The 27789-nt window shown below is 41.4% G+C and overlaps 3 protein-coding genes across 8 annotated transcripts in view; 2 read left to right on the top strand and 1 right to left on the bottom strand.

Annotated features, from left to right (window-relative positions):
• Window positions 1-13227, top strand: part of itgb4 (integrin, beta 4) — a 30758-nt gene extending 17531 nt beyond the window's left edge. Inside the window, exons 28-42 of one of the 4 annotated variants that reach the window (XM_047376834.1) lie at window positions 57-371; window positions 819-991; window positions 1086-1266; window positions 1429-1566; window positions 1647-1829; window positions 1908-2036; window positions 5074-5241; window positions 5334-5480; window positions 5826-5969; window positions 9478-9627; window positions 9778-9966; window positions 10051-10206; window positions 10295-10459; window positions 11910-12029; window positions 12109-13227. In XM_047376834.1, the coding sequence (XP_047232790.1) occupies window positions 57-371; window positions 819-991; window positions 1086-1266; window positions 1429-1566; window positions 1647-1829; window positions 1908-2036; window positions 5074-5241; window positions 5334-5480; window positions 5826-5969; window positions 9478-9627; window positions 9778-9966; window positions 10051-10206; window positions 10295-10459; window positions 11910-12029; window positions 12109-12236 (2486 nt within the window). In that variant the 3' untranslated portion in view covers window positions 12237-13227. Of the gene's footprint in view, window positions 1-56; window positions 372-818; window positions 992-1085; window positions 1267-1428; window positions 1567-1646; window positions 1830-1907; window positions 2037-5073; window positions 5242-5330; window positions 5481-5825; window positions 5970-9477; window positions 9628-9777; window positions 9967-10050; window positions 10207-10294; window positions 10460-11909; window positions 12030-12108 lie in introns of all 4 variants that reach the window. The other 3 variants (XM_047376833.1, XM_047376836.1, XM_047376835.1) reach the window with 3 other exon arrangements.
• Window positions 12835-21620, bottom strand: zgc:194990 (uncharacterized protein LOC568410 homolog). Its single transcript, XM_047376842.1, has 10 exons — window positions 21439-21620; window positions 20133-20229; window positions 19513-19611; window positions 18728-18835; window positions 18482-18640; window positions 18143-18283; window positions 17855-17906; window positions 17537-17563; window positions 14508-14534; window positions 12835-14423 (listed from the first exon to the last, which is right to left on the bottom strand). Exons 2-10 carry the CDS (start codon window positions 20193-20195, stop codon window positions 13864-13866), a joined length of 1236 nt encoding a protein of 411 aa, XP_047232798.1. The 5' UTR covers window positions 20196-20229; window positions 21439-21620; the 3' UTR covers window positions 12835-13863.
• Window positions 21621-22951: 1331 nt separating this feature from the next.
• si:ch211-250n8.1 lies at window positions 22952-27770 on the top strand. 3 transcript variants are annotated; one of them, XM_047376840.1, is made up of 16 exons: window positions 22952-23214; window positions 23483-23590; window positions 23692-23767; window positions 23872-24028; window positions 24118-24160; window positions 24282-24340; window positions 24473-24508; window positions 25401-25453; window positions 25530-25662; window positions 25834-26051; window positions 26124-26169; window positions 26249-26314; window positions 26404-26463; window positions 26537-26622; window positions 26723-26817; window positions 27683-27770. In XM_047376840.1, exons 1-16 carry the CDS (start codon window positions 23178-23180, stop codon window positions 27715-27717), a joined length of 1308 nt encoding a protein of 435 aa, XP_047232796.1. In that variant the 5' UTR covers window positions 22952-23177; the 3' UTR covers window positions 27718-27770. The 3 variants fall into 3 exon arrangements, with proteins under 3 accessions (XP_047232796.1, XP_047232795.1, XP_047232794.1); XM_047376839.1 differs by having other exon boundaries at window positions 26723-26831; XM_047376838.1 differs by having other exon boundaries at window positions 26723-27770.
• Window positions 27771-27789: the final 19 nt, after the last annotated feature.

The raw sequence follows: 27789 nt of genomic DNA, 5'->3' as shown, positions 1-27789 counted from the left end.
TCTGCCACTGGCATTGATTCAGTTTGTTCTATCCCTCTTTTTTTTGTTTACTACAGAACCAAGCGTGATGATGTTCAAGAAGAGTACCCAGAACTTCAGCACATTAGATCCAACCTACACCATCCCGGTAGTGCGATCTCGCAACGAAGACAGCCCTGCCACGGTGAAATGGCGCACCAAGAAGGCCCATCGCTTCGATCTTTCTGGTCATCTGAAGTTTGCTCCTGGAGAAACAGAAAAGTATATAGTGATTGACCCTAAAGCCCACCCTGGCCCAATCCAACAAGAAACCTTCCAGCTGGAGCTGTTTGATCCCAGCACCAATGCTGTTATTGGAGAAAGGAAGAACACTGTGGTCAATATAACAGAAGGTGTTGAGATATATGAGACTTTCTAATATATTCTTAGCTCCATAACAACATCACATCAGTTCCAGTCCTTTCCAAAAGTATTCATAGCCCTTTACCACATTTTGTCACATTACACCCACAAACCTCAATATATTTTATTGGGATTTTTCATGATAGAACAGCAAAAAGAAAGTAAATGCCCTAATACAAAAAAATTTAAATTATGTATAATTTCATCCATTTTTACAGTTATGACTGAATTAATGAATGCTGTACTTTGTTTTAGTCTCACATAAAATCCCAATAAAATACATTGACGTTTGCAGTTGTAATGTGATGAAAAACAAAAGGTTCAAGAGGTATGAATGCTTTAGCAAGGCACTGTATTGTGTTAAAACCCCATTGGATGAGTTATTGTACAGTAATGCATGTTTATTTAATTTTTGGAATATTATTTTCTTCCTGCAGGACTAAGATCTCCAGAAGTAGCCCAGCTGCAGTCAAAGGGCTTTATAAGCCCGAAGGGAAAGTCCCCTGGTGGTAACTTTCCCGCTCCAGGAAACCTTAAGGCCAAATCAACAGGACCCAAAAACATCCGACTGAACTGGGATCCACCACCCGGTAACCCCCTGGGATACAAGGTACACATAGCTTATTAGTTCACACATTTCAGTTTGAACTGATTTCTACAATGTATTTAAATTCAGTACGTGTCATTTCTGATGTGTGTGTTAGGTGAAGTATTGGATCTATGGCGACCCTGAGAAAGATGCCCAGGTTCTTGACGTGAAGACACCTCAAGCCGAGCTGACAAACCTGTATCCCTACTGTGATTACGAGATGCGAGTTTGTGGCTACAATGCAATGGGAGATGGCCATGATACAAACATTGTTTCCTGTCAAACTCTGGAGGATGGTAATCACTAGGACATCTGGTGCAGATTAAACTGTACAAACACAGCTCTCAGGATATTTACTGAGATTTGTATGGAGAGAATGCTCGTATACATTGTGCAACTTATTTTTAATTTCAGTGTAATGCAATGTGCTTTGAACTCAATTCTCTGTTTTCCTGCAGTGCCTGGTGAACCCGGTCGTCTGGCCTTTAATGTCATCAGTCCCACTGTCACTCAGATCAGCTGGGCAGAGCCGGCGGAGACCAACGGCAACATTACAGCGTATGAGGTCATCTACACGCCCATCGATGATGAAATGAGTACGATATTTTCCTCACAATGATAAAACTATACCTTACATTATCAAATACCAGTCTAATGTTTTCTTTCCTTTAAACAGAACCAGTTGGAGCAGCTAAAAAAGTAAAGATTGACAGCCCAAAGAAACGCATGTTGTTGATAGAAAACCTTCAGAACGCCCAAACTTATCAGTACAAAGTTCGTGCCCAAAACAGCATGGGCTGGGGACCCTTCAGAGATGCTACCATCAACTTAGCATCACAGCCTGCCAGACCTCTGTCCAGTAAGTTTGTGCCAAACACATCTGGTTCTTCAAGCTCTGTCCCCTGAGAGAGATTAACTCCTCGTTGTTTGTCTGTAGTTCCCATCATTCCAGATGTCCCTATTGTGGATGCTGAGGCAGGAGATGAATATGACAGCTACCTGATGTACAGCAATGATGTGCTAAAGTCACCAACAAGCTCCAAGACACCAAGTGTTTCTGGTGATGGTGGGTACTGAGAACCCAAATCACACACAGTGCTTTGCTAAAGCATTGATACAACCACAAACTACAATGGAATTTATAGGTATTTTATATGAGAGACCAAAACAGGGAGGTGTATAATAGCTGGTAGAAAAATAATGGAACATATAGATACTTCATCCTTGCAATACAGCTTAAACTCAGTCAGTTTGGATGAAAAGTGTCTGTTAACAGCAATTTTTGTTTCTTTGACCTAGACAATTACATTCTAGCTCTGGCTGTAAGGTTAGTGTCATCAATTGGAAGATGAACCTCCATCCAGGCTCTAGTTTTCTTTCCTTGTTCTGTATTTGGCTCACTCCATCTTGTCATCAGTTCTGAGCAGCTTCCCTGTTTCTACTGAAGTAGAGCATCCCACCATGTTTCACAGTGGGGATGGTGTTGTTCAAGGTTACATGTACGCCAACTAATTAGTTGACATGCGATGGTCTGCGATTTATTGCAATCGATTTTGTTAAGAGTTTTAGAGTATAGGGGGCTAAAAATGAAAAACATATGTCAGACTTTTCAGGTTTTTATTTGTAAAAACAAATTGTTTTATATATTTTCCAACTTCACAATTCTGCACAAATTCATGGTGGTCTCTCATATATGTTCCTAATAAAATATTGTAAGGTTTGGGGTATAATGTGACAAACTAGGGAAAAGTTCAACCATGATGCATAAGTGATGCTCATCTGGAAAATAAAATACATGTTTTTGCCAGACCTATGAAGCATGCATTATAGCTTGTTCCCAGTTGTTTCAATTCACATTTGCTGTGCTTAAAGGCATTTTAATGCTCTTTAAAGAACCATGTTGTGGTGTTATTGCTCATCAGACAGCCAGAAAATAGATAAGAGATGTGTGTTGTAGGTAATCTTTCAGTCTTGGGGGGCTTCCTGAAATCATCACCTTATAAAGACACTTTCAGATTTTCTCATGTTTAAAGGTGCCATGGCAGCTTGAAAAGCTGGTAGCATCAGAACTGAAATCCTTCTCCTCATGGTTCTGCCTGTTTTATCACCTCCATCTGGCAGACGTTTTACCTCTAGGCAACACCCTAAACAGGCAGAAATGAGAATCTGCTCCATTGCATCCCTGTCTATATTCACACATGCTTTACAGTGACTAATCTCAGGTCTCTATCCAGTAGACCTGCTGTCGCCCCTGTTTATTGCAGTTATTTTTTGCGAGACATTACTCAAGTTACTCATCACCTCTGAAACATTTTGGACTTTATTAATTGAACCTGAGATAAAATAAATTGTTATTCCATGTACAGTAAAACAAGCCATTCTTCCTTGCCAATCTATCCTACACTTGCTGCTTTTCTTCTGTGACCACGAAATCAAGGCTGGCAACATGTCAAGTTGGTGGGGTCAAACCTGGATCTCCGTCAGGTGTCGTGGAAAAAACGAGTGGAGGTCATCCCCAGTCGGCTCAGCACAGACACAGAGATGAGCTCAGATGAGATCCCCCATCCTGTCTCCTTCCAGACACCCCTGCCAGGTGAAGACCACTCCACCAGATCGACTGGTAGACAGGCAGAGAGCAAGCATGCCAGCAGTTATGCACGGCCAATTACGTTGCCAGCAGGGCACTGAGGTCATTTTTCTACCACTCAGTTTCAGGCTTCAGTCCTTGTCTTTTTGCACTTGGTTGGCACCTTTCCCGTCTATTCTCCCACCAGCTGCACAGGGTTAAACGTTGGCATCAACTGCCCCACTTCCAGTTGATGATCTGGGGCAGATTTTTCCAGAGGCCTGCACCGGTCTGTCCTTTCTCCAGCCCACTGGAGTGGTGGTGATCTGAAGGAAGCTTTTTGCTGTCTGTGAAGGCTTTGTGTTGTGGTATGGAAAGAAAAAACAGTTCTTGATGTTTTAAAGATGAGACTGTACTCGCAGCTGCACTTGGTTTCTTTTTCTTCAGATGAGTATATTTTGATTTGAGGCACGTCATGAAACTTCAAAAAACATTTACATTGCCTTGTATAACCCTTGTGTGTGTCCATCCTTGAGTTTTTCACGTTACAGCCAATGCATTTTATTAGGATTTTGTTAAACAGACAAAGACAAAGTAGCACATAATAATGAAGAATAGGAAATGAAACACATTTTAACATATTTTGCAAATACAAAATGGAAGAATGTGACATACATCTGTATTCACACCGCTTTGCTCTGATACCCCTAGATAAAATACAGTTCAACCAAGTGACAGAAGTCACCTAATCAGGGAATAGGGTCTACATGTGTGTAATTAAATCGCTGTATGAATGCTGAATACAAATGCACGCAAAAACGATGTATCATGTTCCTTCCACTTCACATTTATGCGTTAGTTTACATTGGTCTATCTCAAAATCCCAATTAAATACATTGCCTTTTTGTGGTTGTACTGTGACGAAAAGTGAAAAAGTTCAAGGATTTGGAATTCTTTCACTCCTTCCACTGTAGATGTTTGCATATTCTCCACAAGAGCTGAAACAAGATATCTACAATGTGCTTATGTCGCTGGTTAACTTTTTGGGCATCATATAAGATCAGTATCGGGTCTGTTCCCCATTTTATGGACCAAGACAATTTTGCAAAAATGAACAAGCAAAACCAGAATTTTTCCTCGTAGGTTTCAGTCAATAAGTATTTTTCCCCTTTTTACAACTTAAATAGTCCAGTAAATCCAAATATTGGAAATCCGTTTTTTCCTCTTGTTTGTCTTTAGGTACTTCCCTAAAATACTACTAATACTACTGAAATAATACTCGAATCTTGCTGAGAGACATTTTCTTTCTTCTACATGACATACATTTACTACATTTCTGTTGCTTTTTGTGCAAACTTTAAGTAGCACGTACTGGGCTGAACCAGAAAACCTGAGAGGGGCTGGTACAGAACCAGCACCAGCTGGTTTTAGGTGCTTCCTATCAATTGAACAGTAAACTGTTAAAAATGAACAGATGCCAAGTGCTGGTCCTGTTCTGTACTTTTACCAATCTTGCTCTGATTGTTGTGTCTTACAGATTACACAATGAATGGAAAGTGGGAACAAAACTTTCTTTTCCCAGGAGGCTCAACAACACGCAACCTTTCAGCATCATCCTCTCCAATGTCCACTCTGAGCTCCAACTACAAAGGAGCAGGCGGCTCCTTTACCACAGAGACACACACCACGTACATGTCTGGAGCTGGTAAGTAAGATGGACAACAGGAACTGGGCTGAGAACAAGTTTGACAAAACATCTGGATCTTATGCCTGCGCTCCCTTTCTGTTCTCAAGCAGGAAGCCCTCGTAGACAGGACATGATTGGAGGAGTGCACACAACTGAAGTCCTCATGAGAAAGCGCTCAGAGAACAGAGGATACACAGATGAAAATATTCGGGACTCCATCGTCATGGGAGATGTTTCGAACAAGTTCTTAGATCTGAGTAAGTTTCCATCAAGCCTCTGAACTGATTTTTAAAAATATTTAGTACCGCCTGTCTCTCCAGAGGACAGATATTATCTTAGAGAGTAATAAATATATCAACAGGGAAGGTAAACTGTGTGAGTGCATGAAACCGATGGCTCGGACATCTGTTAGCAGGGTTGGGGCTGTTGGCTGCACAGCAGGCTTATTTATAAAAACTTTGCAGGAGCTATGCTGAGTATCGTTCTTTCTCTCTCCCTCCTATTTCTGCTTTCTGTTTACCTCCCTCTCTTCTGCCCCATGTATGTTCTGCTGTTTTGTTTCCTTCATTATCCCTGCACGGTCTTCCTCCTTCTGCTAAAAGCGCCATCAGGTGGGTTCGGCTACACTGGGGTGCACAGCAGCTCTCAGACCCAGTACAGCTACAGCCTGTCTCAGGGTTCCAGGGCCAGGACTCAGTCATCAGAGGTCAATGAAGCCTTATACAGTCTGGATAGAGTGCTCCATGGTAAGTCTCCTGCATACATGCACGAAGTCAGCGGATTTATTCGCTGGGTTTGCAAAAGCAACCCTCTTTGTGAGTGGCAGTTTTTGATATGGACAGTTGCCCAGGGTGTCATTAGCAAGGGAGATACACAAGCACCAGATAAAAATAATAACCTATGTCCAGTCAGCGGAGAGTTGACACCCCTTGCTTGCTACTGAAAATAGGTAATCTGTTTTATATGCTTTGTGTGGGACGGCATAGCATTTTATCACACTCCAGAACTTTTATGACTTCCTGCATTTTTAACGGTTGGGGGGCAGTAGAAGGGCTTGCCCAGGGTGACATTGATGCAAAAACTGCCACTGCTCTTTCTCCTTTTCATTTTTGCTTCACAAATTGTCTGACACATATGAAATAGGTCCGTGTTTATGCTGTATGTATGTATGTATATTACTTCTTCTGGTCGTTAGAACTTTTCAGCAAGGACCTTTTTAGTTACAGTTTCCTTAAAAATGTTTGGGTTGTTTTTTTGTACTTCTTATCAGTCCGTGCCCCACAGTAGCTAGTATTCAAAGCAATGCAAGTTTTAACAATCAGAGGAGATCTCATTGGGAAGATCAGCTCACTGCTACTTAGAGTATAGCCCATTTGAGAGTGAATTACTTCTATCTCAAACAATTCCAACTCAAAACTTTCTTAACATTTACCTGGACACGGGCACGGCTCATGGCGTAGTGGTAGAGCGCGCAACCCATTTACGGAGGCTTCAGTCCTCGATGCAGCTGTCCCTGGTTTGAGTCCCGGACCCGGCGACCTGTGCTGTAGATCTCTTCCCCCTCTCTTCATCCCACTTCCTGTCTGCCTACTACATAACAAAACTAAAGGCAACTGGTGCTGCAGAAAAAAAATATTTAAAAAAAAAATTGTATTTAACATTTAATTGAACATTATGTAGATTCAGACTCAATGGGGATGGGATGGGGGGGTCCTTTTCTTCCTGTATACAAATGACAGCAGACCCAGCTGTGAAATTCCTGAAGTTTGCAGATGTCACTGATGAGTCTGCATACAGACAGGAGGTGGATCAGCTGGTGCACTCAGAACCACCTGCAGCTAAACCTGTCAGTTCCAAACTGCAACAAACAATTAGATTTGCAGAGAGGATCATCTGGGCTGACCTTCCCTGACCTTGGGCAGCACCACAGAGCGCTAATGGCAAAAATGAGCTGCTACAAGGCTGTCTCTCTGTTGAACACAATGAACACCTGACAGCCAGAGGAGTCAGGGAATCTGTAGGAAACAAATGAGCATATAGCTCCATCACAACCAGTATAGTATAATGTCCTTTTTCTGAAATGCTGTGCTAGTATTTTTTTCAGATATACAGGTCCTTCTCAAAATATTAGCATATTGTGATAAAGTTCATTATTTTCCATAATGTCATGATGAAAATTTAACATTCATATATTTTAGATTCATTGCACACTAACTGAAATATTTCAGGTCTTTTATTGTCTTAATACGGATGATTTTGGCATACAGCTCATGAAAACCCAAAATTCCTATCTCACAAAATTAGCATATCATTAAAAGGGTCTCTAAACAAGCTATGAACCTAATCATCTGAATCAACGAGTTAACTCTAAACACCTGCAAAAGATTCCTGAGGCCTTTAAAACTCCCAGTCTGGTTCATCACTCAAAACCCCAATCATGGGTAAGACTGCCGACCTGACTGCTGTCCAGAAGGCCACTATTGACACCCTCAAGCAAGAGGGTAAGACACAGAAAGAAATTTCGGAACGAATAGACTGTTCCCAGAGTGCTGTATCAAGGCACCTCAGTGGGAAGTCTGTGGGAAGGAAAAAGTGTGGCAGAAAACGCTGCACAACCAGAAGAGGTGACCGGACCCTGAGGAAGATTGTGGAGAAGGGCCGATTCCAGACCTTGGGGGACCTGCGGAAGCAGTGGACTGAGTCTGGAGTAGAAACATCCAGAGCCACCGTGCACAGGCATGTGCAGGAAATGGGCTACAGGTGCCGCATTCCCCAGGTCAAGCCACTTTTGAACCAGAAACAGCGGCAGAAGCGCCTGACCTGGGCTACAGAGAAGCAGCACTGGACTGTTGCTCAGTGGTCCAAAGTACTTTTTTCAGATGAAAACAAATTCTGCATGTCATTCGGAAATCAAGGTGCCAGAGTCTGGAGGAAGACTGGGGAGAAGGAAATGCCAAAATGCTAGAAGTCCAGTGTCAAGTACCCACAGTCAGTGATGGTCTGGGGTGCCGTGTCAGCTGCTGGTGTTGGTCCACTGTGTTTTATCAAGGGCAGGTCAATGCAGCTAGCTATCAGGAGATTTTGGAGCACTTCATGCTTCCATCTGCTGAAAAGCTTTATGGAGATGAAGATTTCATTTTTCAGCATGACCTGGCACCTGCTCACAGTGCCAAAACCACTGGTAAATGGTTTACTGACCATGGTATCACTGTGCTCAATTGGCCTGCCAACTCTCCTGACCTGAACCCCATAGAGAATCTGTGGGATATTGTGAAGAGAACGTTGAGAGACTCAAGACCCAACACTCTGGATGAGCTAAAGGCCGCTATCGAAGCATCCTGGGCCTCCATAAGACCTCAGCAGTGCCACAGGCTGATTGCCTCCATGCCATGCCGCATTGAAGCAGTCATTTCTGCCAAAGGATTCCCGACCAAGTATTGAGTGCATAACTGTACATGATTATTTGAAGGTTGACGTTTTTTGTATTAAAAACACTTTTCTTTTATTGGTCAGATGAAATATGCTAATTTTGTGAGATAGGAATTTTGGGTTTTCATGAGCTGTATGCCAAAATCATCCGTATTAAGACAATAAAAGACCTGAAATATTTCAGTTAGTGTGCAATGAATCTAAAATATATGAATGTTAAATTTTCATCATTACATTATGGAAAATAATGAACTTTATCACAATATGCTAATATTTTGAGAAGGACCTGTAACTGGAGTAAATGAGGCATGCATGTCTTTAGATTTACTCATGGAGTTTTTTCTTTAATGACATGAGTCGTTAATGCACTCTCGGACTCATTTTGGTAGGGCGGCCACTCCTGGTTGGTTTAAATAGCTTTTTGGGTTAATAAATGAAATCATCATTTGAAAACAGCTTTTTATATTTAATGTCTGGTGATAAAAAAATTTTGATAATCTGAAACATGACAAATAGTAAAAACAGAGGAAAATCTGATCTGTAAAAGAGTAAATACTTTTTCACAGCTCTGTACTAAATGTATACTCCTGCTGATCTGAGTCCCTTGGGAGCTGTTCTGTCTTTCTGAAAAACAACTCTTCATCTGTATATAATTTGGCTTTTACCCAAATGGTCTTATCTTCTCAGACGTAGTGTGGTCATATTTGGACTTTTTCTTGAAAAATAAAAAAATGTATTTAGGCATGCTCACTCTAAGCCCTTGGGTTGAAACAAAGAAAAAGATTTCTGAGGTTTTCTCACATATACCTTTTTGTGTACAATCAGATGCTCGACTCTCTCCTGGTGTACCAGATACCCCCAGCAGACTTGTGTTTTCTGCTCTGGGACCAACTGCACTTAAAGTCAGTTGGCAGGAGCCACACTGTGAGAAAGACATCCTGGGATACTGTGTTCTCTACCAGCTGCTCAGTGGAGGTACGAATGCATTAGATTCCTGCGTAGTGTCGTTGTTTGCTTTCATTTGTAAATCAGTTTTGTTTACCAGGTTATATTGTCACCGTCCTCGTTTTGCCCGATGTTCTACAGAAAGTAGGCCTTTAGTTTTCATCGTTCTGTCTCCTGCAGGTGAGATGAAGCGCATCAATGTGACAAACCCAGCAGAGAACTCAGTGGTCATCCATGACCTGCTGCCCAACCACTCTTACCTGTTTAAGGTGAAGGCTCAGAGTCAGGAGGGCTGGGGTCCAGAACGTGAGGGAGTCATCACCATTGAATCAGCTGTGGACCCTAAGAGCCCCCTCAGTCCTATGCCAGGTACTTGATCTGCTGATTTGTACTTTTACTCAGAGACACGGTTATTGTTTTTATTCTGTTAACAGAATTGTGTTTTGTGTCCAGGCTCACCATTCACCCTGAGTACTCCCAGTGCTCCAGGCCCTCTGGTGTTCACAGCCCTGAGCCCTGACTCACTGCAACTTACCTGGGAAAAACCACGTAAGCCCAACGGAGACATCCTTGGCTATGTAGTCACCTGCGAACAGTTACATAGTGGAGGTGAGGCCAAAAAAAACCGTATTCTTTTGCTGTGCATATTTTTAATACCTCGGTGTTTAATCACACTTAGTTTTCTGTTTTTTTCCAGGTGATATGCGCTCCTTCAAGGTAAACGGTGACAATGCTGAGACCAGTCTCACTGTAACCAACCTGACTGAGAATGTTCCATATAAGTTCAAGGTTCAGGCTCGAACCACGCAGGGTTTTGGTCCTGAGAGGGAGGGCATCATCACCATTGAGTCTCAGGATGGAGGTAGGATATTTTGAAGGAAGGAAATACAGTAAATGGTGAATATTTATAATTCTTGAACATTTACATATTTGATCACATTACAAACTTGAATGTATATTTTGGGGGGCGGGGTGTGCATGTGACAGACCAAGACAAGGTAAATGAAAATGGTACATGGATTTAAAAAAATTAAAACACGCAAAAAAATCAACTCATTAGTCAGCTTCCATTTGCTTTAAAATCCAGTGCAACCAACTGTCTTGAGAGTCCATCTGTATGTCATTTAGTCTCAGTATAAATCAGCTGTTCTGTGAAGACCTCAGAGGTTTGTTAAAGAACATTAATGAACAAACAGCATCACGAAGACTAAGGAACACAGGAGACAGTTGTGGAGAAGTTTAAAGCAGAGGTGGGGAATAAAACTATACATCAAGCTTTGAACTTATATTGAAGCACTGTTCAGTTTATCATCACAAAATGAAAGCATATGGTTCAACTGCAAACCTTCCAGGACATGAACTTCGACCTAAACTGAGGGCGATGGTAGCTCTGGAGGAGCTGCAGAGATCTACAGTTCAGATGGGAGAATTTGTTGATAAGTTGACAGCCATTCATCATGCACTCCACCATTCTGGCCTTTATGGAAAAGTGGCAACAAGAAAGTAATTCACTCTCATGGCATGGCTTTTTTTCAACAAAGAAAGCCATGATAAGTCTTATTTAAAGTTTAGCACAGCCCCTATAGGGGAAACGGAGTACAAGTGGAAGGAGGTGCTCTGGTCAGATGAGACCAAAATTTAAGTTTTTGTCATGCAAAATGATGTGTGTGGAAGAAAATAAAACTGCTTGTTAACCTGAACACACCATCCCCACCATGAAAAGTGGTGGTGGCAGCATCATACTGTGAGGATGTTGGTTCAGGCAGACTTGTCAAGCTAGATTTGAAAATATATGAAGCTAAATACAGGGCAATCCTGGAAAAACGCTGTTGGTGACTTCAAAGACATTCCACCTTCCAGCAGGACATCAATTCAGAGCTACAATTTAATGGTTTAGATCAAAGGATTCTCATGGATTAGAATGGCCTAGTCAAAGTCCAGGCCTAACTTGACATTAGATTCTGTGACAAAATTCTTAAATTGATGTTCACAATTGTTACATCCAAACTGAGCAGGAACTATTTTGTAAAGAAGAACAACAATGTAAGTCTCTAGATATGCAAAGCTAAAATCCCTTTTAAATACATTGAAGTTGTGGTTGTATCGTGGCTGACAAAATGTAAATAATGTAAATGTAACTTTTGACCCAGTTGCTGTTTTTCTATGTGTCTGTTAGGGTTTGGCGAGTATACTTTTAAAGGAAATTACTTTTTAATATAATATTTAAAAATTTGAGAATTAAGATATCAAATGATGCTTTTGCAATCTAAAACCTAAATTACATTTCGTGTGAACCTCATTGTGCCCTGTAGGTGCCTTGTCTCAATACAACACCCAGTCAGTGACGAGGAGGGAGGTTTTCCAAATGCCAACAGAAGTCACCACAAGAACAAACGTCTCCCACACCATGCTTAACGATCCCTATTTCTCAGGTAAGAAAAAAAAAAATGGATCCTGTCCTTATAATCCAGTGTGTTCCCTCTTGAACGTGTTCTGTTCTCTGCTTAACAGATGGGACGATGATGACTCAGCTCACAGAGACTGGCGGCATGGTGAGCCGTCAGGTCACTAGGGAAGTGGTTCAGAGGAGCGTCATGGGTGGATCGACTGTCACCAAGAGAATGTTTTATGAGTCTTAAGAACTTGTTTAAACTGTACCCATAATAGCATCCAGCTTCTGAACCAACCAGGAAGCCAAGAGACTTTCAGAGTTTGTACATGTATACTTGTGTGTATAGGATAAGAATGTGCGGTCGGGTAAAAACTAAAAATAAGGTCCTGAAAAAAATTGAAGCCACCTTCCAGTCTGTTACAAACTGTGCCCAGTTTCCCTCTGGAAATGAGCTGTACAATTATCCCTGTAGTTCCTCACACAACTCTCTCTAGTTTTTGTTACTTCCTGTGTGAGTAGTCCCTTTTGTGGCTCACATCTGCAAACATACCAGCCTTATAAAGAAGTCATCATAGACCAATAATTTGGCCCCACAATGACCTCCCTATTCTCCTGGAATGCTCCATCTCATGTTAACATTAATATGTTTCTTAGAGGTTCATACTTACTGTCACTGTGGAATTTTAAAAGGCTTTTGTTTATAAATTATTACAGTGTGTTAACATTTTTTCCTCAAGGTATATTCATCCTTCTGAATTTTTTATATTTGCATGTGGTCATTTACATCCATACTAGCTGGTGACAAGCCTAGGGGGAGTTTATAACACAACAGAATCAGAAATCAATTGGATGAAAAATGTTTATTTAAAAAAACTGCTATTCTTTATTACAGCTGTAGTTTTTATGCATGTCCTTTTTATATGGCTAATTCAGCATTTCTGGGTTCAATAGATTACCATTTAAACAAGAAGACAGGATGTGAGAGAAAGGATGTTTGACGTTGTATTTGCTTGTGCTGCAGGTTCTACTGTACTTTGGGATCACATGTTGAAAATGCTTTTTGAAACATATTTTCAGATCATTTTCTTAGTAAATATTCAGGATATTGACAAGTTAAGCAGTTCATCAAAGACATTTTTCACTCAGTATCATTTACATGTAAGGAGGTACATTCTTTAGTATTGTTTGTACATCAGCTGTATTGTACTTAAGATTTATAATAAAACAGTCACTACTGATTATTGATTTCTGCATTAAGAGATCAGACAAAATGGGACATTTATAATTTATTCATATTTACCATCTTTCTCTGTTGCACGAAAAACAGCAGCAGGGATGCATAAACAAGCTCATGCATGGAAATGTTTGCAGGAAGCTTTAGAAGAAGCATCACGCAGAGATTAAGAGCTCACATGCGTCAGTCCAGTCTGATTATCCAAAGAGAAGAGCTTGTTAACACACACACACACACAGGCACAGTCTGACTGCACGGCGAGCCTTTATGCTCTAACTTTAAACTTTCACAACAAGTCAGGAAAAATGTAAGATAAAAATGTTTAGTATGAAAATCTATGTTTTTATACTCAGCATGTTTCACAAAAAGCTCAAAGTGAAATGAACCACGTAAAAATGGCTATTTTTACTCGACACTTAAAACACTAATCTGCAAAATACAAAGAGTTTAATTTACTATGTCTCTATGAAGGCAGAGAAACACAAAGTTTAATGTGGATGAATGGCAGTTCTTGATCCTGATCTCACAAGGCACCTCACAGCAAGAGTCTCACCCTTAGTTCAAACTGACCAATACACCAGCACAGACTCAGTGGGCTGCTGAGAATCAGGTTTAAAGAGAATGATTTGTGCTGAGCAATTCAGGTCCACAGGCACGGCCCCGGACAGAGGCACGGCTGTCGGACGCCTGCTGGCCGGATCACCAGGTCTTTGACCACCTCCACACTCCCAAACAGTGGGTACAGTTGCTCTGTGAAATTTTCATTATAGGTGTACAGGTGCGAACGCTTCTCGACATCATAGAAGGACAGCTGGCCCAGCTCATAGTCCAGATACACCCCGACTTTTTTGGGCACCAGATTTTGAGGTAAGAGGGTGGCTGGCACAGTCAGGGCTTTCAGATCCGTGCCTCTCTCCAGCCGGATGGTCAGGTATCCCGTGTCTGTGTTCAGGGAGCAGAAACCCTGCCTCACTGCGGATGCTTTGGCCACACCCAGACGCCAATCCCTCTCACCCACCTCCACCTCCCAGTAGTGACGTCCGGAGTTGTATGCCTCCTTGCCTACAGCACACCACCAGCCATCAAAGCGCCCCTGACAAGGAGGGACAATACGGCGCTCCAGACCACATCTCATGCGTTTCTCATCACTAGAGATGAGCAGGTTAGGGTTAGCAGAATCTGAGTCCAGGGTGACATCCTCTGTGGAGACATGAACCCAACAAAACAGTTACATATTAAATTTAAACTTTGTTTATAAAAGAACAATATATAGATTTCTCATACCTGATGCATCGCAAATCCAATTCCAAACTGTAAAGAACAAAATCATATTTTAAAGCTTTGACATTGTAATCTTCATATGTTTAACCTGCTCAGCCCTGCAAATTTTTATACTTTTATGGACTTCCTGGCTTTACAGTGTCAATTGTGTTTGTTCCATTCCACCTCAACACTGGCTTAATTTTTCAGACTTTCTACTCATCATAGTTTTCCTTTGAGTTTGGACCCAACATTTTAAAATTATATAAGGCCTGGACCTTCTGGTAGGCCATTTCTGATCCAAACTACCAGGCCAGCACTGTTGTACAGTATGGTTTGGCATTGTCTTGCATTGGGTAGCTTTCCTAAATGGACAAGCAATACCTTGTCTGAGTAAATCAGCAACACCCTGGCTAAATAAACAAGCACTACCTTACCTAAATAGATGAGCAATACATTGGAATAATAAACTAGCAGTATCATGCCCTATTGAATGAGAAACATCATGCTTGAATAAAGACATTCTGGATGTGAACCATTGTTGCTCCCACTCAGTCCAGCTAGGGGGACCTTGCCTAAACAACCAATAACTAACCCTAATAAAAGCGATACCTTGACAAAATAAATAAGCCTAGTCTAAATAAACTAGCAGTACTTTGACTTAATAAACAAGTCATACGTTACAGATAAAAACCATGTCTTATTTAAATAAACAAGCAATACCTTGTCTTTATAAACACATGAAAAACATTGATGCTCTAACTCTGTCCTGTGGGTGGAACTTGTTTTTAAGTGTTTGTTTAAGCCAGGTTCTCTTGGCTTTACAGCTGCAGAACATGTCATTACCCCTCTGTAGGGATTTACCTCACTAAGTGGGATTGTTTTCATTTACGAGTGGGAATCACAAATCACCAAATATGTAATCTCAATAGTTATGAAGTGCAACCTCTTAGCCACAACGATAGTATTCATACTCATACAAAGAGTCATGAAGTAATGCCTTGTTTTATTTTATAATACAATAGGCTGCTAAATAATTAACACATTATTATAGAGTTGTAAACCAATGATAGCGTGTACTTTAGGTAACTTTCTCTAATTAGGATGTTCCTTTTCAGCCAGTTATTTCAGGGTTGTTAAGATTAGAAGGTGATTTTATCCCTTGGATAAAACACATACAGGTACATCTAAAAAAAATTTGATTATTGCGTAAAAGTGCTATATTTTTTGCCAGTCGTTTCAGAAAGTGAAAAGATTTTTTATAGAGATTCATTCCACATAGAGTAAAATGTTTTAAGCTTTTATTCCTTATAATTTTGATGAATATGGCTTACAGGTAAAAAAGACCCCTAAATTATGTGTCTCAGAAAATTAGAATCACACAATAGACCAATCAAAAAAGGATGTTTGAAGCACAAATGTCAGGCTTCTGAAAAGTATGCCCATTTCTATGCGCTCAATACTTGGTTGGGCGTCCTCTTGCATGAATTACTGCATCAATGCACCGTGCCATAGAGGCAATCAGCCTGTGGCACAGCGTAGGTGTGATGGAAGTCCAGATTGCTTCGATAGCACACTTCAGATCATTTGCTTTGTTGGGTCTGGTGTCTCAAATCTTCCTCTTGACAACAGCCCATAGATTCTCTATGGGGTTCAGGTCAGGGGAGTTTGCTGGCCAATCAAGCACAGTAAGACCATGGTCATTGAACCAGCTTTTGGTACCGTTGGCAGTGTGAAAAGGTATTAAGTCCTGCTGGAAAATAAAATCAACATATACAGCTCGTCAGAGGGAATCATGAAGTGCTCTAGAATTTCCTGGTAGATGGCTGCATTGACTGTGGACTCCAGAAAAACCAGTAGATGACAGGGCACCCCAAATCATCACTGACTGTGGAAACTTCCCGCTGGACTTTAAGCAACATGGATTCTGGACTTTAAGCAACATGGATTCTTGGACCTTGATTTCCAAATGAAATGCAGAATTAAACTTTCATCTGAAAACAGGACTTTGGACCATTGACCAACAGCCCAGTTCCTTTTGTCCTTAGCCCAGGTAAGACTGTTCTGGCGTCGTCTCTGGTTCAGGAGAAGCTTGACACAAGGAATGTGACATTTGTAGCCCGTGTCTAGTATTCGCCTGTGTCTGGTGGCTCTTCATGCAACGACTCCAGCCTCAGTCCACTCCTTGTGAAGCTCCCCCAAATTCTTGAATGAATTTCGCTTGACAAACCTCTCAGGTCTGCGGTTCTTCCCTGTTGCTGGTGCACCTTTTTCTACAACACTTCTTCCTTCCACTCAATTTTCTGTTAACATGCTTGGTTGCAAACCTCTGAACAACCAGTTTCTTCAGCAGTGACCTTTTGTGGCTTAACTCCCTTGTGAAGGGTGTTAATGACTGTCTTCTGAATATCTGTCAAGTCAGCAGTCTTCCCAATGATTGTGCAGCCTAGGACCCAGGGTGAGAGACCGTTTAAAGGCTCAAGAACTTTTGCAGGTGTTATCAGTAAATTAGCTGATTAGGGTGTGACACCATGAGTGTCCAATGATGAACTTTTCACAGTATTCTACTTTTCACAGAAACTGAATTTTGGGTTTTCTTTAACTGTAAGCCATACTCATCGAAATTACAAGAAACAGAGGCTTGGAATATATCACTGTATGTGTAATGATTCTATATAAATATATGAGTTTCACTTTTTGAGATGGCAAAAAATATTGCACTTTTATTCAATATTCTAATTTTTTGAGATGTACCTTTACTTACAATCAGTTGTCAATATATCCGTTTTAACATGACATGTTATTTTGAATATTTTTAAATGAGAATGAAGACGTTTAAAGCTATACGTGACAATATGAAGTAACATGTAATCTAAGCCTGTCAAGGAATCATTTTAGGCATATTTGCTGACCCTCTTGTTTCTGTGAGCTTTTATACATCTTTGTACAGGGGGATGTTATAGCCTTTATTAAGTGGTGTTGACAATCTTTTAAAATACTGTCGGTTTGTTGAATAGACAGTTGCTTCCATAACCCCCAACATGTGAACTTACCGCCATGTGGGATGTAACGGACTGCATCTGAAAGAATATTAAAAAAATGATTTAAATGAGAAAACTGAACATTTCCATCCAGAACCCAAATTCTTTAACATGATCTTTTGACAGCTTGCTCTCACATGTTAACTACACCTTGGTGGCCTCTTTCTAATTGTACACAGAAGTTAAATGGTGATACTGCTCTGTACCTGAGCATTCTGCTAGAATCAACCTCATTTCATGAATAACTTTTAAGCAGCTTTAATTTCAGCTTTATGACTGCAGGCCGCCTTTGATGACTTGAGTTACTTGTGGGGGTTCATCTCAACTCACCAATCCTCTGGCTCCTCTGCTTTTTCGCCAGCCACTGCTTGGTCACATCCTCCTACACACAGAAACATAAAGCAGGCCAAGGTGAACTGGACAGTCAGATAAGGAGTTTAGCATGACTCGACATCATACAGCACACATACAGTGTTTCATCCACTAAGGAGCCGATCAACCCTGACCTGAAAACAGATCTGCTGTGTTTTTACTCTACCCCATTAGTAGCAGTAAATTCAAGCAGGGTATAGAAAGCAGGTTTATCCTGCAACAACAAATACTGACACCTGTTCAGACCTTTTTTGGGCTGTCAGCATTCAGCACAGTCAGCATGATGAGCTCCATGGCTGGGAGCAAGTTGGGCAGGCGGCCTCTCTTCCACTGGAACTCCAGGTCGTCCAGCATCATGAGCACAGGCTCGCCTGGCCAGACTGGAGGCTGGACACAACAAACCAGAAACAACCAACACCATTAGGCTGTGATAACCGGTCCTACATACATTCCAGATATGTTCGGGTGATTATCAAGGGCAAGGTTTATAATAATCATCTTGATCAGCCACAAGCAAGGAACTGGGTCAGACTTTAATCACATACAGGCTAGCTTTGACTCCCACCCTTTTTGTTGTACATTCACCTGAGCCCTGCTTTTAATCTCCCGTGTCCAGTCCAGGATGATCCTTTTGTGCGGGCCCATGTCGTACTCGCCCTCTGACTCCAGCATGCAGAGGAGGTGGCCCTTCCAGTCCTTCTTTTCCACCTTCTCATACTGGTACTCAGATGGCATGATCTTGTGCTAAATGAGAGATGAAAACTTGAGAAATACCAGAAGACGTTTTCAAATTTGTTTTGGGTGGAAACAAGCTTAGCACCTCTTTGGTACCTGCACTCTTTTTTCCAGCACGGCAGCCCAGTCAACAATGAAGTCTCTGCAAACAATAGCAGGCCAGATGTCCTCACCTGTCCAGATGTGGCTGAGGACGTTTGATCTCTGAAAAATGATTGCATGAGAATGAGCCTCTATACCTCTATGTAATGCAGCACAGAGCGCAAGCATGCGCCGGTCACCGGTATACCAAGGTTTTAAAAAGATACAGTTCTAAAAGCGTTAACTTCTTCTATCATGCTGTTCCTACAGAGACTGTATGGAGCATGAAGTAATGTAGTGCTATCCCTTTAACAACTGTTGCTGTGAACTGTCTGTCAGCTGGCTGAAAGAAGGCTAAAACACAATTAGTTGCCTTACAAGAAATCTAATTTATTGTTTGCAAATATTCCTAGTTGCAAAGAAAATGGACATTGAGGTGGAGGAAACTACGAGCTGTGTGTATGTTAAGCAGCCTACTGCAAGCTGGCTACCTAAGCAGATAGCCTGACTAACTATGCCTTTAATATCAGCTTGTTATTTATGAAACTCAATGTCTGAAACTCAAAATCTGAAAACTAAATGCTATATGTCACATTACTGTAACTATAATAATCCATGTGTCAGTGGGAATAATAGATGCTTTTCTATGTGCAACATTTAAAAAACAAATGTTACACACTTTCATTATTATTTTTTTGTGTAAATATGATGATGCCCTGACATGTGATTAATTAAAGTTGCCCTACCATAAGAATCTAAAACAGGCCCTCACCTAAAAGCGAGGGATGGGAAAAGCTCACCTGACAGATTCTGTTCAGTTCTCGACCCAGCTCCATAATAAATAACTGACTTTCCACCAGGGGCTCCTTCTTGTCCTGCTTCACTCTCTTACGGGACTCCTTGGTAGAAAACAGAAGATAATAACCACATTTATGTGGGCAATTGTTTTATTGTTTATTGGAATAAAATGATTATTGTAATTTCTAATGATAACGAAAAACCCTGACTTGCTAATCCCCAAAACTGGCAGCATGGCTAGGATTGTTAGTTTTGCTGTTTGAACCATTTTTTGTAACTATTATTTCCATAAAAGATTAAATATAAAAATATATATTGAATTAAATACAATTGTGTATTGTCTAGTAGTTTAACTACACTACTTAATGTACTGAAGTAGCCTGTTTGATAATGGGTAAGGTTTATTTCTAGAGCAATATTTGTGTTGGTGAGGCTCTGACTGCATGTATGACAGATGTAATGGAAAAAAGGCTGAACATTATATCATCACTTATCTTTGTCACAATAAATACCACAAAACATCGTGAGGAAATTTTAAGCCCATGTCACCCATGCCTAATGTATACACATGCTTATGTACACATCAACACAGTTTGGTGGGACTGACAGCAGTGTACCATACCTTGAGCCTGAGCTTGAGCTTCTTGGCCGGCTCGATAAGGAACTGCAGGCAGCCTTTCATCATGCTGGCGGCCTGAGAGTGAGGCCGATGCCCTCTGCTGTGATAATAAAAACAGCTTTAGTACTCTGGCACTCATTCTGTCAAGAGCTGGGGGTGGGGTGGGTCCCTCCCGCCCCCACCCCCAACAGCAGCTCCCCAACTGGTCACAAAGTGATGAGAGAGCACAAATCGCAGATTTATTTGAGATGGCAAAAGAGGTGAGCACAGAAACGGAGGAGCACTGCAGAACGTTCAGCAATGCTCTGCACTCAAAGCCCACAGAGGGCTCATTATCAGGCACTCTGAGCAGTCATTACACAGGAGGGGAGGGCGGGGAGGGAACGCCCACTCTGTTCACACAGGACCACAGAAATAATACAGAAACAGATCAAAAATAACGCACAGTCACAGATTTCCCTGACATGTGTGTGTGTGTGTGTGTGTGGGGGGGGGGGGATCTTGAGGCTGCGCTTGAAATTGCAACTTTATTTCCCTGGAGTTGTGAGGCAGCAGTGGAAAGCTCTCTTTTTGGAGCGTTTGGGGTGGAGGTGGGGGTGTTGGACCAGCTTGCTGTTGATTCAGCAGTCAGTCCGCCCCCTGGCGCTGGGGGGATTTGCAGTTCTTTATGTGATGTAGAAGGCAGCTGAGCCAAAAAAGATGCTGGTGAGGACATTTTTACTGATTCCTGGGGACTACAAAACAAGCATCTGAAAACGTGCATTTCAGAAAACATTATCTGGTTGAAAAGAAGAAGACTTGTGGTATTATAAAAATCTATATAGACTATTTATCAGTGTGCAATACAGAAATAAGCAGTATTACTATGAGAGGATGCGTGGTTGCTTAGACACAAACGAATTACAGCATGCTACAGATATATCAGCTGCCTTGTGAGCTGAGGAGTCATTGTCTGATGAAAACAGTGTGTTTGTTGGTAGGGGAGCGTGTAGGTGGCAGAGGAGCTGGAAGATTAGAGGAAATCCAGGATTATCAGCGGTGCCACTGCAGTACATACACATGTAGTGACTTTCTATCTTAGGAGAGAACCTCTGCCTACAACTCTCTAAATAGACGGTAAAAGCATCAACATGGGGGGGTGTTTATGTAATAATGAAATAAAAGAACCCTCCTTTAGCGAAAACGGCGGTACATATGGCGTCAAAAGGGGAAAAAATTAGTTATTTGCGAAATTCTGTCATTTTTCTGGAACAATAGCACCCATTTTCACACTTATCTTGACGTTGAATTTAAATATATCAATTCTTACCTTTCACTTGGAGAAATTGTTGTCTTCGGGGAATTGAGCGCGACTCGTCTGCTCCACTGTTTTCACCAGAACTGATTAAATCAGATCTCCGCCATCCTTCACAGGAGCCGCTCATCCACTTCAGCTGCGGAGCGAGACAGAGCGCGCGCCCTCACCTGACACCGCCTCCAGAGAGCGGCAGTTTCAGAGAGCTGCCGCTAGAGGGGGCTGAAGCAGAGAGCTTATGACACCAGTCGAGCTGAATTTCATTCGAAGCCCAGATCTCACCAAATGGACCACTGTACAATCTTTTGTTGGGGTCTGCGACCTGAGGCTGCGGAGCCGCATATGGCTCCTTTGACCTTCCACGATGACTCTTTGTAACACTGGCTAAAAATGCTAAATGAGCTTTTACATTTTCATCAAATATCAACATCCCACAGAAGAAAATGTATATAATGCAACTCGTTTGTTCTCTTTAACGTTTGCTTCAAGTCATTGTGGTTTTGAAAGAAGGGTCTGAGACTGAGAGCCCTCTAGAGAGGACCCATTGCCATATTTGGTTGCTTACTTCCTCCTCTCCATGCAAACGCATTGCCCAGTTCCTGTTGCAGTAAATAAATAAATAAATACTCACCATGCCCAGGAGATTCTCTCTCTCTCTTACATTTTTTTACATATAACAATGACAATGTCTAAACAACAATTCATTCGAAACCTATAGGTGGGTATTATTGGGTCTCAGTACAGCGGTTGATGGACTGGAAAGTGCTGCGTTGTCTGCAACTGGTTCACATCTTAATTGGCAGACTACTCTGTGCCATTTGGCAATTAGGAATCTAAGCAAACTAAGATCATATCCTGCATATTATGTTCTTGCTGTATTAACCCAAACTTATTGAATAAGTCTACCATTGAGTAAAAGTCCCTGCATGTTTGTGTTCCTACATACTATGAAATTAGGGTGAAAGAAAAAAGAACACATGGTAAATAAAAGACATACGTTACGTTGCACTAAAATTTTAAGATTAAAATCTGTCAATTATAACATCACTCTAACAGTTTTAATAAAAAATTTGAATCATTCTTGAATTAGGATTGGGGGGAAATCATTCTAAGGGCTGCAAATGGCCCCCGGGCCGCGATTTGGTCGTCCCTGCTTTACATGGAAACAATGACTTTATCAGCTGAACAAAATAGCACCACATGCAACAGTGGTTTTAGTTCTTTAAAACTGCTAAAACTATTTGGTATACGCCCGCTTAGCTTATTAGCCTTCCACCACTCTAAGGACTTTTCAAAACGCTTACGGTGATATGACATTTTCCTACAACATGTAATAGGACTGTTACCGAGAACCCCACCTTAAAAAATCCTCTTCGGGGCCTCACGCAAAGAACTTTGAATTATCTTATGTATGAACGATGTTAATATATAATGTGACCAAACTATAATGAAGTTTTTATGATGACAAAATTTGATATTGGAAAAAGCAGCAGTTTTAATCTTCTCACTAGTAGCAACAGCGCCCCCTATTGAGACTCGAGTCCAAGCTCAAGTGAATGTAATTTTACATGCCACGGCGCAGCGCCCTCCCACCGTGTCGCTGTCAGGTGCCGTGGAATGGGAAGGAGTCTCTCGGTGTATTCGCCACAAGGAAGTGCGATCACTGCGCGTCTCCCTGCGGCTGAACGATAAGAAGCTGCCGGGCTCCTGATAAAGTCCAGTCTCTGAACACAGCTGCTCCCTCAATAACAAACATGGCACCCAGAGATCCTCTGCTCGCCTCTCTCAAAGGTAAGCATCCAGCAGGATCATAATTGAGGTGACGTTGTTTCATCAGCATTTCAGGTTCACATCGCCTCTTCATTGGTTTTTCCTGTTTCTGTAAACAAGTGCCTGTTCTTCCTGTCATAATGACCCCATAAATCCACATCGACCCTCTACATGTTATCTCTTTTGTGGTTCACTGATCAGGTTGCATTGACACCCACAGATCTAGTGTTATCTGCTTGCTTTTTTTTAAATTTTTTTTTATCTCTTTCTCTCTCCCCGTGTGTGTCAGTGTGTGTCCTGAATATGCAGGCAGATGGGGTTGTAGTGATAGACTCCAGCCCTCACCTCCCCTCCTGCTGTGAGCTGCTGGAGCTGGTCCTCAGAAAGGGGCTGCAGAGTGAGCATCAACGCCATATTTACTCATCCCTTTACATATACTAATGAGCATTATTTGCTTGAAGGATGTTTGCCCTAAATGTTTTGAATGTTTCTCACCAGAGCCAGTCCTCAGCCTGGTCCAGAGAGATTATTGGCAGTGCTTTGAACAACTTCCTCATCAAGACACCTGTAGAGGGTAGAATGAGCTAGCTACATTTTGTCTTTGTTTTTCAGCTGAATCTGAGTTACCTGGAAGCTGCTGCAAACCTCTGATCTTTTAAACACCTTTTTTTCATGCAGGGTCTCTGCTCTGTCCTTGGCTGTTGAGCAGACCAGAGCTTCCAGGAAGCTAATCTCAGCCCAAGGCCGGGGCCGCTACCTGCTCAGGCTGGCCCTCAGCCGCAAGACTCTGTCACAGTTCTTCACCCACCTGCTGCATACACCCAGGGTCCTGGAGGTCAAACAAATTGCTTACACATTTCCCTTGTTGGCTTTTTCTTGCCTGCCTTACTCCTCACTGAAATGCTTATTTATTTTCTGTTTCAGTGGTACAGTCCCACGTCAATCCTCAGGAATGAGGAATTTGCTGGTGAGGCATTTAACTTGATTTGTTTTCACTAAATACAGTGGCCTAATCAAAGCTGGGGGCATGTTTGTAACCATTTCGGTATTAACTCTGCTTCTTATTCTACTTCTTTTCATTTTCCCAGAACCTTTCATGTCGCTGGTGCTGGTCCTCTCTCACATGGAGTTCAAGCTAGACATGGAGGTCAGAGAAAAACTTATGCAGTCTGTATCTTCATCGGCATATATTATTAACAATACATTACACAGTAATACTCTGACATACTCAACAGAAACAAGTACAGTATTTTTCCTTCTTCTCTTTGTCTTTAAACAGAACTGCAGTTTTTTAGATGAGAGCTGGCTGCTCCCGGTAAGAGCAATAATTTCTATTCCACAACTTCCTCAACAAACCCTTATTAGATGGATGTATGGAAACTAGTGCTATCTTTTCACGTTAGAAGTGCAAACCCACATGTATTTTAGTGGGATTTTATGTGATAGACCAACAAAAAGAGGCTTGTGGTAAACAAGTACTGCCCTGGACACAGCAAACATCTGCAAGAAGGTAATCTGTTCAGATGAAACCAAAATTGAAGTCTTTGACCTAGAAAACCAGCGCTGCACAACACCCTGAAAACACCATCCCAACAGTAAAACATGGTGGGCAAAGCATCATGCTGTGGGGATGCTTTTCCTGAATAGGGACAGGAAGGCTGGTCATGGGATGGGGAAAATAAATAGAACTAAATACAGGGCAGCTGTGAAAGAAAAGTTGTGGCTGAAAATGACTTGTGACTGAGGCAGAGGGTAATAATCCAGCAGGACAATATCCCTAAACATCAAATCAGAGTGACAAAGAAATGGTTCAGATTAAAGCATATTCATCTGTTAGAATTGCCCAGTTAAAACGGAGACCTAAATGCAGCTGAAAAGTTAGAAACACTTAAAAATTGTTGTTCACAGATAGTCTTTATCCAATTTGACTGAGCTGGAGTTGTTTTTTTTAAAGGGTGAAAAGCTTGTAAGAAACATACGCTAAAAGTCTGGCAGTTGTAATTGCTGCAAAAAGCGGTTCAACAAAAACATATTGAATCAGAGGGGCTGAATACAAATGCATGCCACACATGCAACACAAAACCTTTTTTTCTTTTGTTAGACCATCACATAGAATCCCATTAAAATACATTGAATATGTGGTTGCAACATGGGAGAAAATGGCAAAAAGTGGACAGTAGCCAAAGTAACACATTGTTTGTTCATAGGTGTGTGACATCTATGAAATTGTGCCCTGTCGGGAAGTCGGTATGGTTTTGAGGTTTGTATCTTAAACTATACAAAGGAAAAAATGATCTAGTTCAAGTGGCATCACCGTCCCCATGTTTTCCCCTCAGGTATCTAAGTGGACGTGTCTTTGTCCTGGACTTGGTGCCTGGCAGTCAGGCTCATGTTGACATGTTTGTCTCTTCTGGTGACATTATCGATGAGATCAACGGGACTTCCCTGAGAAATTCCAAACCCGGACAAGTGAGGAAACCATAGTTTTTCCACTGGCTTTTCAGGCTTCATTAGCTAAGGATAAAAAAGTGTTATCTAGATAAAAATAACACAAAAAGTGAGGCCCAAACCTCCCAAAGACCCCTTACTGAAATTATGGCAGGTAATCTGGCATGTACTGTTCTTTCTCCTTGCATACAGGCAGGTGTTGTTCTGTCCCGTCTGAAGAGCTGCCCTTTGTCCATCCGTATTCTGAGATGTAGGGCCCAGGATGGAACAGTATATCGACCCCTTGTCAAACTCTTGAGGGCCCTGAGGATGGAGAACCCCAATGTGCAGCTTGGCCTCTCTTCCCTCCAAAAGCAAGCCAACAACAACCAAATGCCTCCCGGTGCCTCACAATGTCTTAAAGAGGGAAGGCAAGTGTGCACATCTCTTATTTCAAGCTTTAGATGTGACTTCAGATTACTGACTCTTCAATTTCTCAACAGAATTGTCTACATTGTGAAGTTCTTGGGAAAAGCAAACATTGGAATGGTAATAACCTGTGTTTGGATTGTCATAAAATGCTGCTTACATTTGCTTAAACTGGTATAACTTCTGCTTTGACCCTCAGTTTGGAGGAAAGGAAGTCCTGCAACATGCGATTCCACAGGTTTTGCTTAAAAATCTGCCTAGCAAGGTAAAGAATTCTCTCAAATGCCTGCAGGAATATTGTAAAATAAATATGCTGTGAAACTATTATCTGCTCAGTGTAATCTGTCCCTTTAGGAAGTGCTTTTAGATTTGAAGGAAACACATCTGACGTGCTCAGACAGAAATAGTAAGCTGGTAAGAAAAACCTATCAGCACTATATCATTCAATTTCCCTCTATACATGTTCATATTATTCATGTTTCCTCAGAAACTGTTTGAGCATCACTATCCAGAGATTTCATGTGTAGGAAGGTTTGCTCAACCAGGCTACACAATATTCGCCTTCTGTGTGGCGTAAGTACGGAACTCCACTTGTGATTGAGCTAAATTTAAGGCATACAGCACTTTAAATCCCAAAAGTTGTTTTTCTAATGCAAATAATTTTCCTTTTCAGAGATTCTCCAGAAACCCCTCAATCCACTGGATTTTGTTGTGTCGCACTCAAAGCCAGCAACATGAAGGAGTGTGAAGATATAGTGTGCCGCATTGGTGAGGGCCTCCTAGTAAGATACAAAAAAAACAACAAAAAAAACACCACAAATACAGATATTTTAAAGTGGTTAATTCAGATGAATATGGCTTACAACCAATTGCTAAAAAAAAAAAAAATTATTCAGTTTATGAAATTAAAGTTCTCAGTATTCAGAGAAATATTCAAGATTTCTAATATAGAAATGTTGTGGCTTACATGATCAAGGGGGTGCCAACAGCCCCCACCAGAAGCACCAAACATTGGCCAAAAAAAAAAACAAAAAAAAACCTGGATGAGTGCTGAATCCAAGCATTGAAAATTGAGTGGAAGGAAAAAGTGCAAGGCATGAATTGCAGTTTGAGTCATTGCTTAAAAGCCACCACCCACAGGTGTAAGACTAGTGCCACAACCATTACTTGGGTTAAGGAGAAAAAGGATTCGACCATTGTGCCAGCCTTGAATTGCAGGCAGGGGCCACACCTTAGACACCAATTATACTGGCAGAAAGAACCAGTGCCACATTGGTGCAGCACTTCTGTAAAAAAAAATTCCCAGAGTATTAGGAAGTGGCAGCCCTCTTGCATGTTTTGAAGGACTCCCTGCTTTAACTCAACTATCTTGTCAGGCTCAGTTAATTCAAGCAGGCATTGGAGCAGGAACACCTCCTAAACTTACAGTGCAGCAACACTGGAGGACCCACATTCTCCAGTTGTACAGCAGTGTATTCTGAATGCTCAATTTTCATTCGCCGTCATTAAAGTTGCCAAAAAACATTTTAGTAAGGCAGGCTTAAATCTGTAAATGCTTCCCCTTTACACTGAATGTTTTAGATGCACTTCACATCCTGCCAACTTTAAACAACCTTTTCCTTTGCGTTTACAGCTACCGGTTTCAAGCATACAGAATGGTTTGTATAGCAACTGATCAACTCATCCTTGTAAATAAATTAAAAGTGCTGACATATGCTGCATTCATGTCTACATATCATG

The sequence above is a fragment of the Girardinichthys multiradiatus genome, chromosome 10 (genome assembly GCF_021462225.1).
Source record: "Girardinichthys multiradiatus isolate DD_20200921_A chromosome 10, DD_fGirMul_XY1, whole genome shotgun sequence".
Taxonomy (NCBI): domain Eukaryota; kingdom Metazoa; phylum Chordata; class Actinopteri; order Cyprinodontiformes; family Goodeidae; genus Girardinichthys; species Girardinichthys multiradiatus.
The sequence above is the reverse complement of the archived record's forward strand: the minus strand, read 5'-3'. Positions and strand labels throughout refer to the sequence as shown.